General features: G+C 36.0%; 2 protein-coding genes across 3 annotated transcripts; one reads left to right on the top strand and one right to left on the bottom strand.

Moving 5' to 3' along the window:
- Positions 1-2,475: 2,475 nt before the first annotated feature.
- On the bottom strand, positions 2,476-5,987 carry LOC132096270 (Purkinje cell protein 4-like protein 1). Its single transcript, XM_059501531.1, has 3 exons — positions 5,773-5,987; positions 4,097-4,151; positions 2,476-3,199 (listed from the first exon to the last, which is right to left on the bottom strand). The coding sequence occupies exons 1-3, from the start codon at positions 5,779-5,781 to the stop codon at positions 3,048-3,050; spliced, it is 216 nt and encodes a 71-aa protein (XP_059357514.1). The 5' UTR covers positions 5,782-5,987; the 3' UTR covers positions 2,476-3,047.
- Positions 5,988-6,572: 585 nt separating this feature from the next.
- Positions 6,573-16,027, top strand: LOC132096269 (DDB1- and CUL4-associated factor 8-like). Of its 2 annotated transcripts, none has more exons than XM_059501530.1 (13): positions 6,573-6,866; positions 7,639-7,708; positions 7,814-7,900; positions 8,425-9,065; positions 9,677-9,817; positions 10,218-10,312; positions 11,961-12,071; positions 12,252-12,382; positions 12,495-12,602; positions 12,744-12,874; positions 12,963-13,082; positions 13,564-13,680; positions 14,030-16,027. In XM_059501530.1, exons 2-13 carry the CDS (start codon positions 7,672-7,674, stop codon positions 14,138-14,140), a joined length of 1,830 nt encoding a protein of 609 aa, XP_059357513.1. In that variant the 5' UTR covers positions 6,573-6,866; positions 7,639-7,671; the 3' UTR covers positions 14,141-16,027. The 2 variants fall into 2 exon arrangements, with proteins under 2 accessions (XP_059357513.1, XP_059357512.1); XM_059501529.1 differs by lacking the exon at positions 6,573-6,866 and adding an exon at positions 7,057-7,297.
- Positions 16,028-18,385: the final 2,358 nt, after the last annotated feature.

Below are 18,385 nucleotides of genomic sequence, written 5' to 3'. Positions count from 1 at the left end.
AGCTGACCTAGTGGGTAGTTCAAGTGTTCCAACACATGAATCTTTGGGGTATATGCAGGTGACACTAGTTGATAGAAGTGGATTATTCTATTTTGTCTTCTCTGCCCACAAACACACACACACACAAGTTTTTATGCTGGGCTTTATGCAGCAAAGATGTAATGTTTTTTTGTTATTTCTCTGTATTATTTATTTTTTGTACATATACTGTATATAAACATATGCTGTATATATATATATATATATATATATATATATATTCTGCATTTTCTGTTAGTCTAATAATAGGTAGTTTGTTTATGATTTAACTTTTTTTTTTTAATGCTTCCTAAAATGTGTTATTTTTCTCTGGATTTATGCAATACATAAAAGTATTTTTTTTAAATGAATGCAAAATGCGTTTTTGGTATTTATTTTGTAATAAATAGCCTAACCCTTCTCTTATAAAACATAAATTTATTCAATCCAAAATGAATGTTTATTGGCAAACATGTTAAAGTTTATTCAGCGTACCCACAAAATCAAGATAAGCATCTATCGACAATAAAATCTCCTACTTCCAGCTCAGTGTTGAGTGTTTTTTTTTTTGTTTTGTTTTTTGCTGACATTGAAGGGTCCTTGAAGTGTCAATCCACCTGCAGCAGAGCCATAAATCACAGCTAGAGGTGGGATTGAGGACTCTTCTGCAACCTCAAATGACAAATGGGAGACTGTATACAGGCCATAGACTGTACAGTCAAATTAACTTTTAATGCATGCGAGCTTTGCGCTTCACATCAATTGTTGCATCTGTGACAGGGCCTCGTATTTCTCTGCTTGTGTGTACATAGGCCTAAAGCATAGATCTCCAACCCTGCTCTTGGAGAGCTACTTTCCTGCAGATTTCAGCTTTAACTCCAATCAAATACACCCGAACCAGCTAATCAAGGTGTTCAGGGCTACTTGATAATTACAGACAGGTGTGTTGGAGCAGGGCTGGAACTGAAGTCTGCAAGATGGTAGCTCTCCAGGAGCAGGGTTGTTTGTATATGTTTGTATGTTTGAAAATGTTTGTATATGTTTGGTATTTATACAGTTTATATCTATTAATTGTTTATAGTTGTGTTTTTTTAATAACTATTAAAGTGTGAAGGCATCATCTCCTCTCACAAGATAAACATTTGGATGTCCTACACATCAGCACCCAAACATAAGTGAATGTGCATTCATTAAATGATCAAATGAAGCTGAAATAAACTCTTGAAAGTGCTTCATTACAGGGGACAGCAACAAACTAGCTACAGCTATAAATAGCTTAACATTTTGGGTTATAAATAACAAGTAGAAATAATCAAGAACTTTTTTACCCTTCACTTTGTGTTCTGCTTGAGCAAATTTAGTTCGCAACTTTATATAAATACTACTACAACCCACAAGCAATATGCATTTTCAGTACCCATTAAATAGGTTTGATGTTAAAAAAGCAAACTAATGTTATATAATGCTCTTTACTTTATATAACTATGGACTCACTGCCCCTAGGACATACAATTCAGCTCAGGACATACAGTTCTTGCTATTGAAAAATATATTTTAGACTGAGTCACACGGAGAAAAAAGAAACAAGTGTGGGTTAGAGCACTCAAGCACACATAGCACGCGCACAGGAAAAGAAGTTCAGGGCAATACGGGATAAGATAACTGTCTAATAGTAAAATGTGTCATCCTTTATATAAAACACAGAATAATAACGTGTGATCAATTAATGAATTACTAGCGACTATTTGAAAATGATCAAACGCAGATGACATTTTCATCACATCTGTCTCAGTGCAATTACAGACATCATTTGTCCCATTAACTGTAATGATAATCATGAGTGTCTATAGACTGCTCTCATTATTATGAGCTATTCTGAGATATCTGTAGAGACCGCTTTAATTATAGGGGAAGGAGAAAGACACTTAAAATAGATCAAATGGTACACTTTCCTTGATAACCATCTTCATTTGACTCACCAAAAATTCAAGGATCTCGCTGTAAGCCTGCAACTGGCAATAAAGCAAGAATTAAAGGCATTATGCTAATTTAATTGAGTATGATGTGACTTTAATTTAATTAGATGGTAAAATACAGTAAATTGAGTAAAAATTTTATACTTTGCCTGTTTCACATGTATTTCAGGGCCAATTGCATGAATATGGATACATTTTATATACCTGTCAAAAATGCAGAGATATTGCTTTTGCTAATTCTTCTGTAAATGTCAGGTTATTATATTTTTTCTGTTATCAAATAATCATTATTTGGTCTGCAGTTGATATAAAGAAATTTTGGTAGCACCTTTACAATTATAGCCAGCAGTTCCTTTGTTACTATAATTATTCATCTTTGTTAATGCTTTTAATAATGTCTTAACATTAACTAAGATTAATAAATGCATTAGAAGCAATTAACTGTTAGTCCATGTTAATGTAGTTAACTAATGATAGATAATGGTGTTACAGAGATTGCTTTATTTTTTTAAACACTCGTCGTTTTGAAAGAAAAAAAGAGCTATACCTCTAAGAATACATTTACAACTAATCTACTTCATATCTATGCTAATTCACACCAGCGTGTTTTACTGTAGGTGCAGTACACCATTTGATCATTACTGCCCTTTGAACTCTTGCATTTATATCAATTACATTTTGCATCAATGATATACTAAATATACTGATATTGTTAAATGCTAAACGTTTGTTGCGCATGTCAATAACACACTCCTACCTATGTATATTTATGTCTACAGAGGAGGAGAGAAATGATGGAGACAAATCTAGACAAATACAAAGAGAATAAAATCTGCAATGTCTTTTAAAGTGAATGTCCTAAACTCTAATCAACCCAGCATGCTGATGCCACAGGGCTATCATTTGTTTTCCTAACCCCTAATTTCCCACCCACACTTGACGTTTCCCTTTTCTCTGTCTGTTCCTTATTAAATCTCTTTCCATTTCCAATATTGCAGAAGGTTTTTTTTTTTTTGTCCTCTGCACTGAACCTTTCATTCATTGTTCCCTTTTCTACTTCTTTTTCTTCTGGAAGCGTCTGAACTGACTCTGTATTGCCAAAGCTGCCTTTTCTGTCTCTGGAGCATCCAGATCAATGTCAATCTCTTCTTCAGGTTCTTGTGTAGGGTTCTTCACCGCTTTGTCCGCCGGTTTCTCCTGGGGGGCTGAGGGGCACATGACATAGAAACACTGACAATGTCGATGACATAGTAAAAGGATTTCTTACATTTTTGAAGTCAGTGTGTCCTAATTCAGGATAAATCCTGTTACATAAATAGTTTATTCATTTTCATACCACAGAACTGTAAAATATGCAACCATTCTAATATCTCTTATCAGAACATAAACTGAAGTGTCTATTTGTTTCGATGTTAAAATATTTTCTTGTATCATTGATATGCAGGGATACATTGCAGAAATTATGTATTTTTGAGGGCCAAAACCTGGAAATTAGTTAGCATTTTATCACCTTTTTCTACAACTTGAAATATATCAGTAAAACCCCGTAATGATTTTTTTAAAGCTTGGATTGTCTTGAAAAGAAGCAAACAGATATAATATATCATGCCGACAAGTCATGCAAGATCAAAACCAGCTGAATCATACTTTAAAATATCTTCTTAGATGAAATATCCTTTTAAGTTATTATGAGCTCATTTAATTAGCTGATGCAGTTTGCAACATCAGGGCTTTGGTGAGATGAAAGGGTAAGTCAGCTGAATATACCCTGACCTTATGGGAATAACCAACATCCACTAGATATGCAATAAAGAACGGTCTCTAGAGTAAATGCGTGCTTCAGTTCTCGTGGGTATGCATGTATGCTTATTTGTTAAGAGAGAGAGAACTGAACTGATCTCTTATGATAAAAATAGTAAAAACGGATAACAATCAGACTGGACTGGTAGACTGTTTTGTGGTAGGCTACACTTATATTTATACAAATATAAACCTGGCCTTATGTAACCATACAGTTCTGGCGGAGCACAAAACATGGAGGCGTTTTCCAGATGTAAATTATAAAGAATTCAAACATGGTGTAAGGAAACGCATAAACGCACCTTTTTTATCTGCGGTGGGCCCCTGAGTGCTGTTGGGAGGATCAGATGAACTGTTCTGCAGGAAAGAGATGGCAACTTTCAGATTTGTTGTTGTGAAAGCAGTCAAGCATGATGCAGTATAAATAAAACAACATTTGTGAATTTTTATGTGGTCTGCCATTAAATTAAAAGCTGATATGGGCTTTCTGAGTCGTGTATTAGGACAGTAAGCGATAAAGACCCCTTAATCCCCATCGGTTTAATCCTCCTTTTTCAATTCTGCGTGCAATCTGGAACAGTGGCACTCAGCCCTGGAGAGGATCGCCACAACATGCAAGCTTAGTGTGTGTGTGTGTATATATATTTTTTAAATTAATTTATCCTTGTTGACATTTTTAGTTGAGTTTTCATGAGGTTCAAAGGTATCATGTTTATCGGTTTGAATAGGTTAAATAAAAGTGTGCATTTGTATTTTTGCTGAAGTTAGAATCCGTCACAATCCTTATGTTGCCTTTTCAATGCGCACAGCATGAGTAAACAACTTGAGGCCAAAATGCTTTCAGTATATCAGTGCCCTTGCTTTTTCAAATCTGTAATATTTGCTTTTAGCAGTTAATATACTGCAAATACTTCTTACAGTTTCTGTAAAGCACAAAATATCATCAAGAGAGAAGTAAATAGGACATTGCCTAAACACACACACATATACACATATTATCCACTCTCTTGCTGCAAGGGACTCTTTCAAATGCAAATCTCTGCAGCCCTCCCTCTATAATCCCCCCCACCTTTTTTTGGGAAAGAAAGAACCTCTTCACCTTACCCTAGCTCTGAACTTGCCTCGTCTTCCTCTCTCTAGTAGGATTTAAAGTATACATCCACCACTCTCTGAGCTGTCAGATAAAATCCCTACATAAAAACATGACAGCTTTTGTCTCAGGAGATTTTGTTTTCTTGGTAGGCTATACGCCATTCTGTTGTTTATTTTCTGTCTTATAATTTCCCAAAAGTAGGTTATATGAGTATTACGGAGGTAAGACTTTTCACACTTCTGGCTTTCACACTTAAAAGACATGATGATGAGGGGGAAAGATCCCATTCAGCCAGCTGGCTCCCAGTGTGTTGGCTATTACTTTTCCTCTGCTACATTACCTCAGCCAGCTCTTTATTTTCACTCTCACACATCAGTGATACACACAAGCCTCACGGCACTATCTCCATCTGCTAATTAGCCAAGCTCATATCAGCAAGGTCAGGCTCCCCTGAGCCTGTTATTAATTGCCAATTAATGGGACACACAAAAGAATGTAAAGCACCACACTTTCATTTTAAACCAGGAAAATCTAAGGATTTAAATTTTCTCATTGAGTAAAAATCATTGTAAAATGTAAAATTTGTCAAAGGTACAAAGAGTAGATGGCATATTAGTTGTAAACCCACCTCTAATTTCTTTTTAGTAAAGATGTAAACACAACCCTTTTATATTTCGCATCTTTACTGAAGAGAAATTGGAGGTGGCTAGACAGCTAAGCAATCTGATATTTTATTGAATTTAGTCTGATCCTTTTTTTGCCTCAACAAAGAATATATTTACCTTGAACGTACTGTTATAGATGTTTATACTTTTGTTAAAAATTTCGAATTCACTTTTCAGTTAATCTGCTTTATCAGATTTAAAATAACAAATGAACACTTACCTCACTCATAGTTCTGAGAGAAGTCGAATGTCGTTTTGTGTTCGCGGGATAATTTGTAACGCGACTTTTTTTTTTGACTTTTCAAAGAAATTTCAGTTCTTTGTTCGAGTGCTTTAAAATTATGTCAGAACAACTGAACCGAGAATATTATGCAGAGAACTGAATCTCCATCTCTCATCCCGAAAAACACGCCCCTGCTCTCTCTCTCTCTCTCTCTTTCTCGCTCTCTCTGGTCAGTGTACTAGAATAATAATACATTTGAATGTTTTTATTAATGAAATGTTGAAATGTTTTTATTATTATTATTATTTTCATTCTTGATTATAAGCCCTAATTAATAAAAAAAAATGTTAAATATTATTTTGAAAATAAAATTAAATATGATCAGATATTGGGCAATATTTTTATCTGTATCAACCATAGACTGGTATACAGCCTATGGTATAAACAGATCAGAATCAAATCAGATATGATCAGACACTGAGCCATTTTATTACTGATGGTCAATATGTAGTTGGTGTAATAATCATAGCCTAACAAAAACAATAATAATAATAATTCTGTAATCGTTTTCGAATTCTTCTTCTTACTATAAATGTGTTATGTTGTATTTTGATTTCATTATGATAATTATAAATGTATATATATATATATATATATATATATATATATTTTTTTTTTTTTTTTTTTTTTTGTGTGTGTGTGTGTGTGTATTTATATTTTTAATGTGAACATAATGTATCACAATTATCAGTGTGTAGTGTCACATTAAGCGCCGCTTTGTTTGTGAATCTAGACCTAACGTTATTTCCGGAGAACGAGCGTCTTGCCGGAAAAAGAAAGAGAGAAAAAAAGAAAAGAGAAAAAAAACAGAAGTCCTGAACGAAGCAGGTCAGCCAAAACATAAACACTGCAGTCACGACCAAAAACGTGACCTAAAACTGCGGGTTTTTTTTGGATCGCCAGTGCGTGAGTGTGTTGAGTACACATCTTACTAATGTGTCGAGCTTTTGTTTGCGCTTGACTCGAAGGTGAAGGAAGGGAAATCTGCGCAGAGGATTAACAAGTGCGGAGACTTTGGGCCTACGGTAGAGGTAACACCACCGCTAGTTAGCTCTCCATTTTCTCGCAACGACCAATGTTTACATGTTGTCAGCTCGAGTCAGCACTCGTAACATATCCGTAACTGACGTGTTGAGCTTGTGTTTTTCCTGCACGAGACGTTACTCCGTATATCCTAGTCGGGACGTTCTTGTAATCTTAAGAATATATCTCTCTTTGTTCAAACTGTAGAACTTACTTGCCTGCTGCCAACATCCGTGTGCGCTTGCAAAACTGACCAGCAGCTTTTCTATTTCTGACCAGGGTAATGCCTCAAAAGCAATTGCTAAACTTAGCACACTAGCTAGTCGCAGACAGTTTACTGCGCACTATTAAGTTATGTGGCATTAACATTAATGCACAAACACTTATGAGCTGCAATCTAAGGGTCGTCTGCAATTGGACTCAAGTGTTACTGTACCAGGTAATGTCATGGGTATTGCGATTAGAGACAGGTGTTTTCTAACTGTTTATTATAGAAGCAGGATTATTTTGCCATCTTTAGCTGATGTCCAGGATCCTGTCAGTCACCATCTGGGGTCAGCACCTGTCAAAATGGCAGTAATGTATTTTGCCAGTAGTGAGCATTTTGATCAGACATCTAGTAATCATTTGCTATATGAAATACCATCGTTAAGTGATCTGTCAAACTTTCTTTAACAGTACCCTCAAATCAATTTTTTTTGTATTGAAAATAATGTTATCTAGTGAATATCCAGTGTGTGGTTTAATGGAAGCAAGCCATTTTATCTTTTATTTTTATAGGGTCTCTTCCATCAGAAGAGACAGTCAGACAGAATGTGCGATACAGATGGTAAATCCAGTGTCCCAAATGGTAAGTAAATCATGAAGTAAGCAAAAGTTCACCCAAAACTGAAAATCGTGTGATACAAATGCAAAATACAACATTTATGTACATGTATGGGACTTAATTTACCAGGTGGTTCTGATGATCCAGAACCTGGAGAAGGAAGAGACGAGGCAGATACATCTTCAGCGCCAGAGGCCCAGACCAGTCCTGATTCAGGTATGGAAACAAACAGTGCTGTTCATAAGTTTGTGGTCAGCAAGATTTGTTTCATGCTTTTGAAAGACATCTCTTGTGCTCACTAAGGATGCAATTTATTTGATCAGTAATGTAGTAAAATATTGTTATCATTTAAAATAACTATTTTGAATTTTTCGAATTTTATAAGTCTAATTTATTAATGTGATGGCCAACCTAAATTCCCAGTCTTCAGTGTCACACAATCTTTTAGAAATCATCTAATATGCTTATTTGGTGCTTAAAAATTGGTTCTTTTTTATTATCAATGTTGAAAACAGTTGTGCTGCATAATAGTTTTGTGGAAACCAGCAGCATTTGTTTGAAATCGAATACTTTTGTAATGTTTTAAGTGTCTTTACTGTCACTTTTGAACATTTTAATGCATCCAACACACCTTTAAATCATGAACTGTTATGGAATCTTAGATAATGTTGGAGACACCTTGACAGCAGTTTATGTAAATAAGCAGTGCTCCACTAATTGTTCAAATTTTCTCTTGACAGCAAATTTGAGTTCAGTCCCAGAGGGAAGTGAGGATAGTCAGGAAAGAGCGTTGGCAAACTCTGAGCAGAAGCAGGGCCCAGGAGAAGAGGAGGACACCGACAGCATGGATGGCAGTGGTCTGTACTCTCTCACTGAAGAAGGAGAACGAGAGAGTGAGGGAGGATGGCAGAGAGAGAGGGGAAAAGATGAAAGTAAGAGATCCGCCAGGAAGAGGAATCGACCCAGTGGTGGTGGAGCCACTCACCACTCTTCCAGTTCTGATGATGATGATGAAGAAGAGGAGGAGGAAGAGGATGCTGAGGAAGAAGATGAGCAAGCCATGGAAGCGTGGCTGGGAGCAGACCTGCAGGATATGAGTCGCCCTTCGTGGCGCGCGGTCCCATCACTGCGTGCCCGAGAGATCGGCCATGATTCACATCGGTTTGTGAGGAGGGTGTGTGGGGCGCGAGGTCTAGTGCAGAGGCTGGAACTGCAGGGCCGTCTGGAGAGACACACAGGCTGCGTGAACACCCTCCACTTTAACCCCTCTGGCACCCGCTTGGCTTCCGGTAGCGATGACCTCCGTGTGGTAATCTGGGACTGGGCTAGCAGAAGGGCAGAGCTGGAGTTTGACAGTGGACATAAGAGCAATGTCTTCCAGGTGAACAAGTGCAGTTCAGCTGACTGCAGTTATCTGGAGCTCTGAAATCTTTGCATTTTGATTCAAAATTGGCACATTGCTATGCCGCTTCTAATTTAAAGTCACTGATGGCAAACATTATCTTGTTAGAAAATAATGCGACATTTTACAAAAACCTGTCCTTTAACCTCTACTTTAAAACTGCTGTTCAAAGGTTTGGGGTTTGTAAGTTTTTAATGTTTTGAAAGACGTCCCAAGGCTGCATTTATTGGATAATATTGGGAAATATAATTTCAAACAAGAACTGTTTTCTTGATTTGGTGCTCAAGAAACCGTTCTTATTATTAATGTTTAAAACACTTGTGCTGCTTAATATTTTTGTGAAAACAGTATTTCTTTCAGGATTTCTTTTTTATTAGAAACATTAAAAGAACAGTACTTATTTAATTAAGGTTTTTTTTTTTTTTTTTTTGTAACAAAGTCTCTACTGTCACTTTTGATCAATTTAATGCATCCTAGACAAAAAGTATTAATTTCCATATATATTTTATTGTTTTTTGAGAGGTTTTAAATCTTCGTTTCAGACGTCCAGAAGAAGATTTCCTCTTTATTATTTATTATTCTGTCCCCAGGCAAAGTTCCTCCCAAACAGTGGTGACTCCACTTTGGCCATGTGTGCCCGAGATGGACAGATCAGAGTGGCTGAGCTTTCTGCCACACAGCGTTGCAAGAACACCAAAAGAGTGGCTCAGCACAAAGGTGCAGCTCATAAGGTATGATCAACCATAAAAGTTTAGTTTAATTGTATAGTTAGAAGAAATAATTTATGACTGACCGATTATTGAAAAATAATGATAACTACATGGTGTTTCAACTTATTTGTCATGTATATTAATTGTTCTCAACTAGCTAGTTCCGTGGTTACCTCAAACCAAACAGGTTTGAAATCTGTCACTAGTTGGAGCTTTACAGTCACATACATTCATTAATCAACAGCTTGGAAAATCTGTAACCCAATCAGAATCAAGCATTCAATCATGTCGCGGTGAAAAAACAAAGAACATTTTTTGATATATTATATCACAACAGATATATGTTTTATTGGTTTATTGCAAGATATAAAAAGAGTAACATGGGAATGCTTGTGATTAAATACTTTTTACTCTCTCTCAGCTTGCACTGGAGCCAGACTCTCCCTGCTCTTTCCTCTCCGCTGGTGAAGATGCAGTAGTGTTCGGCATTGACCTGCGTTTAGACAGACCTGCCAAGTGAGTGCACATGTCACAAACAGCCCTAAGATTGCCGAAGGAAAAGAAAAGAAGCACTTCAGCAGAGTGACACAAGTGAGCTGGGGCAGGATTAGATATCCTACAAAGAATTATGTCAGCAGCTAGATCAGTCAGTGGAAGCTTTTGTCACAGGTTATTATATGGCTTAGGGCTGCACAATTATGACAAAAATCATAATTGTCGATTATTTCCCTGAAATTGTAATTGCGATTATTAATTAAGATTATCACAATTTACATTGATGTTTATTCCATTGTTTGATGCGACTGCATGCCGTATTTTTATATGAAAATAAACAAGCTGAAAACACTCTAACATAAAAAGATTTAGTGCTTTTCTATAGTATAAATCCTCAAATGTCAAATAGAAATTAGATTGGTTTCTTCTTTAGATTTATAAAAAAGTAAAAATATGAACGATATTATAGTGTTATACTAAAACTAAAATTAAAGCAATGGAAAACCCTTAAGAGAACATGTAGAGAAAAAAAAGCATCTTACGCACACACAATAACCTAAGTGGACTTTGAACGATTAATTGCTGCTTTGAACGATTATGTCATTGTGGCATTCATAATTGTAATTGCGATTAAAAATTCGATTCATTGTGCAGCCCTAATATGGCTTGTATTCAGTGCTTGTATTCAGGAAAGATTTATTATATTGATAAAACTTGAGTAAAGTCATTTATAATGTTACAAAAAAATTCAGTTTCAAATAAATTGTTCTTTCTATCCAGAAAAAATATCTTATCCTTAATAATATCTATCTTTAAAAATATTAAGCAGCACAAATGTTTCCAACAGTGATGTTAATAAGAAATGTATCTTGAGCACCAAGTCAGTTTTGAAGGATCATGTGACACTGAAGACTGGAGTAATGGCTGCTGAATATTCAGCTTTGCCATCACAGAATGAAATTGCATTTTAAAAATATATTCATATAGACAATTTATTTCATAATATTACTGTATTTGTGATCAAATGAATTTAGCCTTTGTTAGAATTCTGTTTTATTAATGGTTTAGAACATTAGACCCACTTTGAGGCTTACTCTTAAAAATATCTTATGTGATCTCTTTTTACACTTGCTATAAAAACAGCTCATACTTAGGTCCTAGAAATCCTAAAATCAGCCTTGATTTGTTATTTTTGTATTGTTTTTTTTAGACATACTTTTATCCGGCAGCCTAAAAATGAATGTGTTTGATATTCTGGCTTGCAATCCTGTTTCCCTCTTTTCATATTTTTTTTCTATACTACAAAAATAAAAACAGAAGAAGAACATCTGCTGTAGAAAGAAACAGATGGTTTCTGAAAAATGGTTTGTTTCGTTGTTTTAACAATCCGATTCTTCCTCATTAGATCCCAAAAACATTACTGGCATCTCTTTACAGTCAAACTTATAAAAATGTTAATTCTTCCAGGTAAGATTGCTGTTAGAGTAGATAGTACATATTAGGGCTGCACAATTAATCAAATTTCTTATCTCAATTACAATTATGGTTGCCACAATTACGTAATCTTTCAAATCGGCAATTAATCGTTCAAAGTCTCATAGGATACATTTCATACTTTTGTTGTATGTGAAGCATATCATGTTAACCAATCTTTTTCTTTATCTCTCAGCAAACTGGTGGTGGTGAAGGAAGGTGAAAAGAAGGTGGGGCTGTACACCATTTTCGTGAATCCAGCCAACACACACCACTTTGCTGTGGGTGGTAGAGACCAGTATGTCAGGTGAGAAAAAGATCATCGCTGATATGTCACCTCCTTTGCACTGAAGTCATGCTGTTGTCTTTATCACAAGCTGCTTCTGATACAGCTGTCAGACTTTATACTTGTTACAGCTGTTTCTCCAAAGCTGCTATTGCCCTGCATCATTCACTGTTTCTCTCTCTTCCCCTCCTTATATGACAGGATCTATGACCAGAGAAAAATAAATGAACATGATAATAATGGTGTGCTGAAGAAGTTTTGTCCCTCTCACTTGGTGTCCAGCGAGTCCAAAACAAATATCACCTGTTTGGTTTACAGCCATGACGGCACAGGTAATATGTACATTTAAAACTCTCAGAACGTTATTCTTGTATGGTTGCATGCTTTACTACATGGTTTGTTGTAGCAACATTCAAAGTGTGTCATTGTTGAACTGTCTTTCAGAACTGCTGGCAAGTTACAATGATGAGGATATTTACCTTTTTGACTCCAGCCACAGTGATGGAGCAGATTACTGCAGGAGATACAAGGGTCACCGCAACAATGCTACAGGTACTTTCTATTTGATTTAATTGCAGTATAGTGCTTGCATCACAATTTGAATGCCTGTAATATCCAATTCAAACTCAGTTTTTATAAAATCCAGTTCTTAATCCTCACCCCCTTTTTTCTTATTCCATCTGCTGTTGTCAGTGAAGGGAGTTAACTTTTACGGTCCCTGTAGTGAGTTTGTTGTCAGTGGCAGTGACTGTGGACACATCTACCTGTGGGATAAGAACTCTGCTCGTGTGGTTCAGTTCATGGAGGGAGACCGGGGAGGAGTGGTAAGACACTATCACATCACTAAATTTTATCATTAAACTTCCAGTTTAAAAAAATCTTATGTAAATAATACTCCCTTTCTTTGTTAAGGTGAACTGTCTGGAGCCACATCCTCATCTTCCAGGTTTAGCAACCAGTGGATTGGACCATGATGTGAAGTTATGGGCGCCCACTGCTGAGAATCCCACAACACTAAAGGGACTTAAAGAGGTATACTTTATACATATAGTACATATTGTGCCTATTATCTATTAAAATATATATATATTCTTTTGATTCAGTAAGGATGCATTAGATTTATTGAAAGTAGCAATAAATACTTGTACGTTTACAAAATATTTCAAATAAATGCTGTTCTTTTGACCTTTTATTTAAAGAATCCCTGAAAAAGTATCACTGTTTCCTCAAAAATATTGATAATAAAAAGGTATCCGAGTATCATATCTCCATATTAGATTTCTGACAGATCATGTGACACAGAAAATTCAGCTTTGCCATCACATATAAATAAATTATAGTGTATAGTATTTTTACTGCATTTTTGGTTAATTAAAGTAGACTTTGTTAGAAGAAATATTTCAAAAACCCCAAAAATTGTATCCGAACTTTGAGTGCAAACTTAAACAGATGAATAAATATTTTTGGTAAAGGCAATAAAACAAATGTTTTATATTTTATCATGGCTATTCAGGTCATGAAGAAGAACAAGCGAGAAAGGGATGAAGACAGCGTTCGTCATGGAGACCAGTATGATACACAGCTCCTCTGGTTCCTAATGAGACACATGAGAAACCGAAGACCTCAGCGGGTGAGAACTTGCATTCCAGGATAATTCATTATTAATTTCATTACCAATATATAGTCCAGTTCATTTCTATGTATTGAAGATGCATTACTTTCTACTTTGTGCGAAGCAACATGCTGCTATCTAAAACTGAAATCACTCAAATGGTAGCGTTTTTGTTCCCTCCTACACTTAACCTACTATTGATGCATTTTCAAACTAAAAATAGAATATCCTCGCAATGCTTCTTCAAACTATTGGTTTAACTGACAAATAAGAACATAACCTCATCCTACATGAGCTGATCTCTCCATAGCCATTTAAAAATATATATATATACACTGATAGCTTCTCAATGTTTTGCCCCTTGTAGGCCCGGCGAGGGGAGGGAGGAGAGGGCGACACAGATGAATCCTGGAGCTCGCCAGATTCCTCTGATGAAGAAGAAGGAGGGCCAGACCATGTGCAGTGCATGTCCTCCTGAGCCACACACACACACACAACATATATTAAAGCACATACATACTAGTAACCCACTGGTACACAAATAGACACTGAAAGGCCAGCAACAAACACACACACAGCTTTAAATATATACATACACAGTGTGAGGGAGAGGGAAACGACAGAAATCTGGCTTTATGCTCCACACACACACACACACAAATGACATCACTAGTGGAAGAACTGATAATGAGATTCATATTTTTGATAAATTTGCAACCACACATGCAGTTAACCACTCCGATTTTACAAGAACATGGACACAGGCGCATTTCATTCCCAGTTTTACAGCATATCAAAAGGAAGAATACAGCTGGTGATTGAGATATATCACGTCTACTGTTTTGCTGCCTTAGTTTATCAACAACCACAAATTTTCGAAGCAGCGTTTTGCTGCAGTAATCATGAGGCGCAGAAGAGGAATTTTTTCATCTGTGCTGTAGTATCCAGTCCCATTTGAAGCTTTTCTTTCACAGCGATGTGTTTGCAGCATGACAGGACAGTACGGACACTCAAAGCCGGTCCTTATGCTCATTACTGAGAGGATGAGTGGTACTAGTTCTAAAAACCAGCACCATCATTTACTGGCCGCATCAGTTTTCTCCAGTGATCTGAACTGCATATGTCTCCATGTAAGACTGAGCTGACGTTTGTTATTTTTGTACTACAATCTTTGTTCTTCACAGTGATAGACTGTCATGGGCCGTCTGGCCGTCCGATCCTGTCTTGTGTTTGATCTCTACTTTTATGTGTGTGTGTGTGTTTGCTGAAGCCAGTCACAGCAAATTTTCTTGAGGTCAATCATGCCCTCTTAGATCTGACTGAAGACACAGAAGATGAACCAGAGCTGCTTAATCTGGTTCCAGAGCTGGCTGTTTTGCTCCATTCTCTCCCTCCAATGCTACTGATTGCACTTTAATCGGGGATCTGCTTTGAGTTTTGAATCTCTAAGACGAGTGTGTGCTTAGGGGGCATGCAATACTTGGATTAAATGTGTTAATTTTGATAATTTAGTAATTTTTTTTTTTTGCCCTGCAATTCCCCAAACTTACTGTGGACTTTTAAATTTAATACAGATTTGACACCAGCTCTTTTGTTTTTGTATTTGCACTTGGGTGGAGAATTTCCTAATTGTTAAAAAAATGTAACTCTCTACGGTCTGCCGTCGTCTTTTCCTCCCTGTCCCGTAAAAATTGAGAGCAAAGATGATGATGGTGCTCAGAGCCAGTGATTTGTTGAATACTTATTTCTTCCAGTGTCTTTTGCTTAAATACTCATCCTCGAGATCTTTGCCTAATTATATGGCGAGGATCAAATGTAGCAGGATGTCCCGTGTTTGCCAGAGAAAGGCTAAGCCCTCACAATCCATTTTTCATAAAAATGGTATCTGTTCTTTGGCAGTATTTGGATTTAGCTGGTTAAGAGCAAACATGGATGGACTGTGACCTGTTGAGACATGCATGTGGAAAGGAATTAATCATTTCAGAAGGATGGGTCAATGGCAGGGGAGGGGATCGCACTTGTGGGGTACATTGGGTGGGGTAAGGAGCTTGAATAACTTTGCCCCTTTTTTCCTTCTTTTGTGAGGGGGATAAAGTATAAACTTTTCTCTTTTTGTATGAGAAGAATAACTTATGACTATATGTATATAAAAATATATAAAGATATATATATATAACCTGTAAAAATCATCTTCAACCCTTACTCTTTCAAAGGGTGTCTAAATTGAATTGGTATTTGATGCAGAGGTTTATATTGTATAAGACAAAATACTTTTAAATGAATGGAAACATTGGATATATTTTTTCTTTCTTTTTGGATTACAACCCTAGTTATCACTGAAATTAAAAGCATTCGTCTCTGTTGATGTTCATTTTCTCTTTCTAACTTGTCTGCTCAAAATGTCCTAACACTGGCATGTATTTTTTCCCCCTTTTTGTTTATCGGAGTTATCCCACGCTGCCTAGTATTGTGTTCTTTCAGTTCAGTTCAGACAGCATGTACGAATTGTGCAGTAAAAAAAAGAGAAAAATCTGGTCCTTTGTATCTGATCACGTGCCTTATTGTTTCAAGTGCCTTTATTTACTGTAAATACTGGAAGAATTTATTTTCAATGTAACCAACTTAAGGCCATCATGCATTATGTAATCAGTTTATGTATTAATTAGTGCTATTTAATTAGTTATACTTGTATTCTCTTTCACTATTTGTGCATCCTGTGGTTAGGCAGAAAATAAATGACACATCATTTATTTTTATGTATTTAATTTCCACAAACAATCCAAAATTGCATGTCATGTAAATGAAATTGAATTACTTCGCAACCATGAACCCTTCAAAATAATCGAAATTAAAAAAACAAGAATTTATAATAAGGTCACATCAACATTAACATCAGTAAATGCATTAGCTACACAATCATCTTATGTAAAAAATATTTTGTTAGTTAATAAAATACAAAATGTTCATTGTTCATTAATGTTAGATTAGTTTCTAATGTTAAGAGATTTTTTTTTTTTTTCAATTTAAAGGATATTTAAATCAACATTTATTGACTAATAAATGGTGTAGAAGTGTGTATTGCTTACAGGTATGCTAACTAATTTAGCTGACTTGCTTTTAAATTGTGAATATTATTATACGGTGCCCGAGTATGGTGCCCATGAGAGCACATGGTCGGTTCACTTAGTGTTGTCGAGGCCATGACATAACTTGTGGGAAAGTGATATGTCGTGGCCACAAGATTATTTTGTTGATGTAACGACATCCTTATGTAGAGGCCTTGAGATGCTATGTTGAGGGAAAGACATCCGTTTCTAGTTCAATGTGTAGACCAGGGGTTGGCAACCTACGGCACGCGTGCCAACAGTGGCACGCAGAGGGATAATCGCTGGCACGCAAGCAATAAGGAAAACTATAATGACGAACAGTTTGATGTAATAACTTCTCATAGTCACACAGCCTGTTAGGAGCTACAAATACTATTAAAGTGTGAGAATTAACTTGCATGGATGCACGTGCAAACACTGCACATACTAGGTGCTTCAGATCAAAGCCTCGGTCTAACAGCACTTGTCAATGTCAAAATGACTGAGATGGCCAATCAGATCAAAGTAGGTGGGGTTTACTGTTCACAGAAGCAGAGCGCGAAGCGTCAGTTTAAAGTTAAAGAGATTGAGGTTTTTGATTGAAGTCTTTATTTTGAACATGAGAGAAGAATATGTAAAATAAAATACAAAAATGTTTAAAGCATTTTTTTTTTTTTTTTTTTTTTTTAAATAAAAGAAAAAAAAAGAGAAAAAATAACACCAGAGAGAGGATCCAGGGCACCTTGTCTCCAAAAATTTGATTGATGAGGGTCATAAAAGCCATCTGTTCTGGACACCTGTTTGTACACCCCCCTCCCCTCCCTGTACACCCTCCAGTGACCTTAATATGAACTTATGAGCCAAGGAGGAATTTCGGAGGGTGGGAGAAGTTGTGGGAAGCTATGTGCTTTTTTTTAAACTTTGAAAAGGGGCGAAATCATGAAAATGGTGCAAGGGAAGATTTTATTAAGGTTTTAAATAAACAGTGTATTTCAAGAAACAGATTATAAACACATAGCAGCAATGGATACAATGTAATGATCGTTTTCGTAGTTGGAAAAGTGTAAAAACGTTGTTAAAGTTGTTACAAATTAAATAAAAATAGGTTACTGGTTATTTATCTGATACAACCAAACGAGTCAAAACTATCAGATATGTTTTCGTTAAGCAATACGTGAAAAAGATGTGAGAGCTTGTAGCATTACAATTTAAAAATGGTGTTTTGTTACCAGTTAGAAAATAAAGAAAACTAGGTAATAGAGTTTCAGCATTTGTACCTTACCTCAAACTGAAAAAAAGAAACGAATGTAAAGCAGCGATACAAACCAGAAAAGTAGGCGTTTTGTCACGAGGTTAGAGAAAATTTAAAACAAAAGAAAAAAGATGGTAGACATTACGCGGATCTAAAATAAAATACACCAGACCCCGTCTTTAAAACACCAGCACAAGATACTTGTCAAAACTATGTTGTACTTTACCACTAACTAAAATTTTACTGACAAGAGTTAAACAAAAGAAAAAAAAGATCTCACAGCAAAGTGTTATGACGTCTCTGGTAACGTTAGCTCGACTCAAAAAAAAAAAGAAGCGAACGTAAAGCAATGTTATAAACCAAGAAAGTAGGCGTTTGTCACATC

Source organism: Carassius carassius, chromosome 20, assembly GCF_963082965.1.
Source record: "Carassius carassius chromosome 20, fCarCar2.1, whole genome shotgun sequence".
Lineage (NCBI taxonomy): Eukaryota > Metazoa > Chordata > Actinopteri > Cypriniformes > Cyprinidae > Carassius > Carassius carassius.
This window is presented reverse-complemented; position numbering and strand designations above follow the sequence as displayed.

Coding starts and splice junctions, on each gene's coding strand:
- LOC132096270 (XM_059501531.1), bottom strand. Junction 3,200..4,096: donor GCCCACCGCAGATAAAAAAG/GTGCGTTTATGC, acceptor TGTGCCCCTCAG/CCCCCCAGGAGAAACCGGCG.
- LOC132096269 (XM_059501529.1), top strand. CDS start 7,244: ATGAGCTGCAATCTAAGGGTCGTCTGCAATTGGACTCAAGTGTTACTG. Junction 9,066..9,676: donor ATAAGAGCAATGTCTTCCAG/GTGAACAAGTGC, acceptor TTCTGTCCCCAG/GCAAAGTTCCTCCCAAACAG. Junction 9,818..10,217: donor ACAAAGGTGCAGCTCATAAG/GTATGATCAACC, acceptor ACTCTCTCTCAG/CTTGCACTGGAGCCAGACTC.